Below are 7,529 nucleotides of genomic sequence, written 5' to 3' on the forward strand. Positions count from 1 at the left end.
TCATGAGTTCCTCAAGGGCAGGGCCATGTGTCACTCACGCCTATGGCCTCCACTGCCCCGCCTGCAGCCCTGTGCCTGACACACTGCAAGCTCTCCATAAATGCTTGCTGAGTGAGTATAGGAATGAACACATGGATGCCTAGGATCCCTCTGTTGGGCTTGGAGGAAAGAGGGCCCACACTCTGTCACTCACATTGCCCAATCCTGGCCCACGACATAAGTCCATGAACCATCATTAAGACATGGGGCAGAAACCCAAAAGCATGACTAAAGTCGATCTGCCTCTTTCTTCCTGAGGACAGGCCTGATGCCAAGCCATTTGAATAACTTCACGGGGCTGCAGGGACCTCAAGGGTAAGAAGTCTCCCCAAGTCCAAGCAGCCCCCAGCCAGTCCTGAGGTGTAAAATCAGGTTCCGTGGCCACGGCTGCAAGCATTAGGCTTTGGATCTAATCTGAGAGTGCCCAGGCTAGCTCAGAGCTGTCACTGAATTAACGTCCTCTAATTAACTGACTTATCTCAGGACAGACTGTGAGAGCCTGGGCTCCAGCCACAGAAAGAATGTCAAACTCTCAGCACTAGGTAAGCAGAGCACTCAGCCCTTGGCTGTCTGCCTGAAGGGCTGGCAGGGAAGTTTGGAGCGGGCAATCCCAGTGACATTGCTCTGTGTCTTGGAATGCCCATCGCTTTGTGTGAACAGCTCACCTTTTCCCCTGGTGCTTGCTTCTGCCGGCAGCCCCAGAGTGCACCTGGTGTGACAGGGATGGAAGACAGGGAGTGGGGCCCTGTGGGGTATGTGGCACCAGAGAAAAGCTGACTCAGGACTGGTTAATGACAGCAGACCCTACGGCTACGAAGACTCTAGAGAACACCTCCTAAAATGTCATTATTTTCAGAGAAATCAGAGGCAAGAAAAGGGGGCTTCTCAAGATCCCTCTGTGAACGACTCCAATGATCCTACCATTTCACATCACAACTGCCTCACCAGCGGACACACAAGGGTTAACTGCCCCTCACAAAGCCGCAAACTGATGTAACTGATTGCTACCAGCTGAAAGGAGCACCAGCCTGACTAGAAACCACAGATAGACAAAATGCAAAGTTTCCCACAGCTCTTTCTGCTCTGTACATGGCCTTGGGCTGTTTTCCTACTACCAGCTCTCATTCCCCCAACCCTGAGCAAGGTGAAGATTTCAAACTTCACTCCTCACAGGGGCCCAGTCATGGCCAGGGTAAATCAATATCTGATAAGCAACCCAATCATTCCAGTTGAAACACTGATCAATGGCTGAATGAATAAATGGAAATTCACAGGTCAGTAAAGAGCTGATCCATGCACAAATCCAGGAGTGAAAGCTGCCGAGCTTCATGCAGGGGCCCCTATCGGGGGAGGTGGGCAGGGAAGGAAAGTAGCAAAGTCACCCTGAGAAGGGTCTTAGGAGCCCAAAGCATGAGGGATGGGCTCTGAAGATTAGAAGGCAGCTCTAGCATGAGCAGCACAGCTGGGACTCTGAGAACCCACAGGGGCAGGCTCCGGGGAGAACTGGGGTGAAGGGGGTTCCACAGAAGTGCTCTGCGAGTTCCTTCTGCTCGCTTCACTCCTTGACAGTCATCCAAATGCTGGAAAGCCCAGCTTGCCACTGGGACACTGGGCAGTAATTTCATATTAGGAAACAGTAGATAGGAAGCCAGGGAAACTGAGGAACGTAAAGGGACAGCCCCCACCACGTATTTGCTTGTGTCTGGCTCTGTGACTCCCACAACCAGGTGTGGAAACAGAGGTTTTGTAGTTTGAAAGGCCTACAACTAAATAAGGGCTCCGTGCTTGTCACTGTGCTATACACAGTTCCCACCCAACAAGTACAGCTGACTGAGGACGCTTAATCCCTTCAAAAATACATATAAAACTGTGTCAGAGGATCATACACATGTAAACATGCAGCCTCTTGAACCCTCTGTTCAAGGTGAGCTGCGGGGGCCACCCTGCCTTCTTCCCCATGTGATCAGGACACCTTCACAAGGCAAAGGGGATCCACAGGCTCTTCCCTCCGAGCCTCTTCTAGCAAGGTAAATTATTCCTTCGAGCTGTATCTCCCATGGCCAGGGACCTGGAGGGGAAGCAGGAGTGTCTGAAGTGTGACTAGAAATCAGACATCAGGGCCAAAATGACTCTCAAAGACCATCCAATACAACCTCCTTTAAAGGCTAGGAAACGGGTTCAGCCAAGGAAAGCAATTTCTATGATCACCTGGAGGCAGCAGCTTGGAGCAAAATGTTGAGAAGGAGTCTAAGACCAAGCAGGAAAGACGTGTGTGACTGAGGACTGGCTGGCGATGACTGCTATGGATGGCAGGGGGAGGGATGGCATCCCCGCCTCCGCTCAGCCAGGCCTTGGCCTCCACCCCTTCATAGGGAGCCGGTGCAAATTAGAAAAAGATGCCCCTTCCAGGCAGCATATAGCTTGACAAGCAGCAGGTGGGCGGATATCCATCCCTCCCCACCGGGGGCTAGAGTACAGGGCCAGCTCACATATGCAAGGCACACCTGAGCGTGGTGTCCTTGAGGTAGGAGGCCCTTGAGTTATTCAACTTTTCTTCAGGTCCCCTCTATTGATTTGTCATCTGTTAACATAGAAATATTTCTCGATACCAAAGGAGGTCATAAGCATTCATTCTCTCTTTCATGCAGAGAAATCAGTTCTTAAGAGGGAAGGCATGCTAAAAGGTCGGCAGGTGATAAAGTGACGCATTTATCCGTGCCCAAAATTTTGCACAAGGGGCCGTGCTGCCCCCACCACACCTAGAGCCCCGTCTCTCTTTGCCTTCACAAACAGTTTGTGTTCCCAAAGAGAAAAATATTCAACCACATCGACTCCAGGTTTTCTGTATCATCCCTGGGCGTGGAAACCTTCACGAGGCTGGGGAAAGACCACACTTGCATCTAGTTGTATGCACTTCGCAGGTGTTCATGCAGGTAACCAACCTCCCCAGACCTGTTTCTCATCCTGGAATCCCAATCACAGTAATGGGCAACCAGCTCCCTAAACCAGAAAGCGCCCTGGAAGACCCCTGGATCCCCCTGCACCCCCACTCTAGAGGCTACCACCCATCTAAAGTCCCTCTCCCACACATCTCCCACCCTCCTCCCTCACTACTGCTGTCTTGGCTCAAACCACTTCCCCAACTGGCCTGTCTCCTCCCACCTTACATGTCCCACCATGCTGTTTTCTGAAGGGCCTTTCAAAACCATCCAAGGCTCCTTGCAGCCTTCAGAACAGGGCCAGCCTCCATCAAGTCGGCCTCAACTTGACCCTGTCCATCAACCTGTACCACACTCTTCAGCCAGGCCCAGCATACAGTGCTCCCTCATGTAGTGGCCGTGTCACACCTCCAGCGTGTGCTCACTGCCTCCCTCGGCCAGAATGTCCTGTGCTGCAGCAGTGGCTCAATCCAACAGGTTATCCAGGCCCTGGTCCTCCAACCTGGCCAGACATGCCAGCCAGGGGAGTCTGTAGAATGCAGGCTAAGGCTGCGATGTGGGAACAACATGGTATGGAAACCTGATAGTGTGTCCTTCACACCAGGCCTTCTACCTGACTAGACTCTTCTCTGACTCCTGACTCCAATTCCCCTCTATAGCAATTACCTGTTATGCATCTGTCTGCCACCCAAGACTGTCCTCTTGGTAGGAGAGAGAGCATCACCTTCCTCTGGGTGTCCCCATATGCAGCTGAGTCAGGCCTAGGATATGGGTGAAGGGGAAAACCCAGGAGGTGACTTGAGTTCAGGCTGAAGTTCCCTGTTGGCCAGGTCCATGTTGCTCCTGGGGTCCATGTCCTCAACAGAGGCCAACAGTGTCTCTGGTGTATGTAGGGAAGAGGCAGGGAGGGTGTGAATGCCCCTACAGGGTCTGATTTGAACCAGACATTCTGCCTTTACATATAGCTAAGTGTCTAGAGGCTTACCTAATACAGAAGGGGAGAAAAGAGGTGTTACTTGGTGAAGTCTCACAGGCCCACCTTCACGGGTTAAGGCCACCAAGGGGGACAAAATAGATCTAACAGGTGGCCTGGGCTCCCTACAGTGAGTAAGGAGTGTGGACAGGTCGAGCCTGCTCTTTGGGTCCACACCTTTCAGAATCACAAGCCCCACAGAACCATCAGGATGACCAAGGCCTGTGGGAGTGAGGACCCGTGTGCTACCCCTACGGCTACCATAGGAAAGTGTGCACCCTTATCGGGAAAAGTTTTTGGTTCCTCATCCCCAATATATGTAAACTATTTACAAAGCTTTACCATCAATTCGTACATGAAATATTAAGTGTTATGAAGTGTATGCCCACTTTGAAGTGCTAATTCTCAGTCCCTCAGAATGTGATTCTATTTGCAGATAGGGGTTTTAAAGAGGTAATTAAGTTAAAATGAGTTCATTAGGGTGAGCCTTAATCCAATATGACTGAAGTCCTTCTAAGAAGAGAATAGGACACAGAAGAAAGACCCTGTGAAGACAGCCAGCTAGCTGCAAGCCAGCAGAGGCCCCCAAAGAAACCAGCCCTGCCAACACCTTGATCTTGGACTTTGGGGCTCTAGAAAGGAAAGGAAAGGAAAGAAGTGTCTGCTGCTTAAGCCACGCAGCCGGTGGTACTCAATTATGGCCTAAATGGGCCTTATGTTTTTTTCTCACACCCCACCTTGCAGACTACTGTCAGGAGGAACCTATGGCCCTGCTGGACTTTATAGGGCACCGGCTAGAGACAATGAGGGGTCTGGTAGCCTCCCCCGTGGGCCTGAGAGTATCTGGAAGAAATCTGAGAAGGCAGAGACCCCAACACTGGAGGGACAGTAAGGGTTTGCCGCAGGCCAACCGTTGGACGGAACACCCCTCTCGCCAGTGTTTCCCAAGCTCGCCTCATCATAAGAATCACCCGGGGTACCTCTGAGCCACCCTGGGAGTTATGCGATGGGGCCAGGAACTTCGGTTTTGTTAGGTGAGCCAGGACCAGAAGCGTTTCAGGAACCGTAGTGCCACTCATACCACCCCAGGAGATGGATTTGTCGGCGCAGTGTGCGTGCGCGGGCATCCCTATCCGGCAGAGGGAGGAAGGGAGGGAGCGAGGCCTGGAACACCGCGCAGTGGGTCTACCAGCCGCACCCCCACTCCACCTCCAGCCCCGCGGAGCCCTCCCCCTCCCGCGGTCCGGGCCTCGAACGAAAGCAACTAGGTCCCGCTGTTTCTGTCACTGCTGTATTTGCCCATCTATGTTTTGCGTCCGGCTTTCGTTCTCTGAACCAACAGGCGGATGGAAGAAATGCCTTCTGGTTCCAAAGCGAGTTACTCTGCGAAGTCCCAGACGCCCTTGTTTTCCTCCAGGGTGTGGCCCGCCCGTGACTCTTCTCTCAGGCTCTGGAGCCTTAAATAAAACCCAGGTTCCCCGCTCCCACCAAAGTCGGACCAGAGGGCGCGGCGCGCTGCGGGAGGGGACGGCTACCCCAGGGTCTGCGCGCCGAGTGCCGTGGGGAACGCGGTGTGCGGGTCGCCGGCCTCCCGCCCTCCCTCGGGTTTGCGCGCCCCAGCTCCCCGCTGACTGCAAGTTCCTCCCAACCTCGAAAGGCGTCTGCCCACCTCCGACCCGCCCCCCCCCCGCCCCAGGCTCGGCTCACCCAGGCTGGCAGGTGCAGGCCCCGCAGCTCGCGGCTGATGAACTCGCGTTCATTGTCGAGGAATTCGAAGGCGGCGGCCAGACGCCCGAGCTTCCCGCGGCGGTTCCTGCGCCACCACATCCACAGCAGGGCGCCGAGCAGCAACCAGGTGATGCTGAGCCCCAGGTAGCCGGCTAGGTAGACAGGCCCCAGGTAGAACAGCACGCGCACCACGAAGGTATAGAGCTCCGGCAGCAGCTGGCTGGACAGGCGCAGCTCGGGGCCCGGCGCGCGCTGGGCTCCCGGGGCGCTGGGGGGCCGGGGGGCGCAGGGCTCCTCCGCTTGCATCTCGTCGCCGCCGTCTTACCCTTCCCGAGAGCTTCACCCGAGCTTAGGTCCGCATTCCCCGACGCCGGGGCCCATCTGTCTCCCACGCGCGAGGACCAGGCCGCACCTCCTTGCCCGGCTGGGACTCTCGGCGCTCCGAGCTCAGCGTTCTCTGCGGCTCAGCGTTCTCGGCGCACTGGAGAGCGGCGCCTGGAAAAGCACGGAGCCGCGCTCGCCTCTAGTGAGCCCGCCGCTCCGGAAGTCTCCGCCCCAGGGGGGCGGGCCACGGGGGGCGGGCCCCCAGCCTGGCTCAAGAGCCACCTGCAGGTGAGCTCGACCTCCAACCCCAGCTGGCGGCGCAGGCGTCAGGCGGAGGTGCGCTCTAGCCAGTCTGGGTGGACCAAGTGCAGCCCTAGGTGGTTGATGACTCACCGAGGCCTGTGTACAACCGGCTTATCATGGATAAACATCACCTAAAACCTGTTTGCTACACTCAGTCTATAATACACAGTACTACACCGTACAGGCTGGACTCAGCTGGCACTCGAGGCCCTCCCTCGGCAGGCTCAGCCAGGCCTCCCCATCCTCAGATCCTGCTTCCCGGCCCTCCAACTGGCCCCTAGAGCCTGCAACGCTGCCAGCTCCTCTGGCATCTGTAAAGCTTGGACCTAGCCCCCAGCCTCATCAAGCTGAGCTCAGGACCCCTCCTGAGCGCCACAAAACCCTCTGCCCGGCTCTCCCCACCCTCTCTATGAGGTGTCAGTTTGGATCGTCATTCCCGGCAACATCAGACCCGGAACTTCCGGGGGCCGGCCCATCCTGGCCATCTCTGGGGCGCCCAACAAGGGCAAGTGACCGGTGAATAAAAGGAGAGATAAAGAGGAAGCCCCGAGGTGCGTGAGAGTCGACGGCAAAGCCCATGGTTTCTAGCCATTGAATGATCAGAGCAGGTGGAGCTCCGAATCGCTTAAGTTCTGATAGTAAATCATCTTGTGGATAGCATATATTTCAGGCGACCACATGAAAGGGCTCACATCAGTTGCTGGAATGTGATTTTGGAGTTGACAAATGTACAGGAATGATTTAGAATGACTCTATATCCTTTCAACAGCTTTATCGAAAGGCTGGAGCCGATGGATGGCCATCATAAAACAGCTGTATTCTCTTCTTTTTCTCGCTGTCTTTCTCTCTCTACCCCCACCCTCGCTCTCTCTCGTTCTCATTCTCTTTCCCTCTTGTTCTCTTTCTTTTTCTCTGTCTGGTTTTATCCTTCTCTCTTGGATAAAATTACTTACCGTAATGAATTTTTTCAACAATGGGTGTATTCCTGGTGGTCAGAATACCTGGACCCTTCTCTGTTCTTGGCTTTCCAGGACTCAGCCAAAACAGAGGCTGAAAGTCCCCCAACTTAACATCCTGTTACACTGGCAGGTCCCAGTGTAGCCTGGGAAATCAACCTAAGAAATGCTGCTTACTGGAGTTCCTTCTAGAGAGTTGCATGTACACAGTCCTATTAAAGGCTCTGTGAAGTCCTTCAGACAAAAAGCTATTAAATTCTATTTAAC

At 54.4% G+C, this 7,529-nt stretch overlaps 1 protein-coding gene across 5 annotated transcripts in view; it reads right to left on the reverse strand.

Annotated features, from left to right (window-relative positions):
- The window catches only part of ESYT3 (extended synaptotagmin 3), a 45,142-nt gene extending 38,447 nt beyond the window's left edge, over positions 1 to 6,695 (reverse strand). For 4 of the 5 annotated variants that reach the window (XM_032265229.1, XM_032265238.1, XM_032265252.1 and 1 more), the window contains exon 1: positions 5,659 to 6,156. In XM_032265229.1, the coding sequence (XP_032121120.1) occupies positions 5,659 to 5,985 (327 nt within the window). In that variant the 5' untranslated portion in view covers positions 5,986 to 6,156. Of the gene's footprint in view, positions 1 to 5,658 lie in introns of all 5 variants that reach the window. The other variant, XM_032265221.1, reaches the window with a different exon arrangement.
- Positions 6,696 to 7,529: the final 834 nt, after the last annotated feature.

This window comes from Sapajus apella, unplaced genomic scaffold (genome assembly GCF_009761245.1).
Source record: "Sapajus apella isolate SASKATOON/1434 unplaced genomic scaffold, GSC_monkey_1.0 scaffold4, whole genome shotgun sequence".
In the NCBI taxonomy this organism is placed as follows: domain Eukaryota; kingdom Metazoa; phylum Chordata; class Mammalia; order Primates; family Cebidae; genus Sapajus; species Sapajus apella.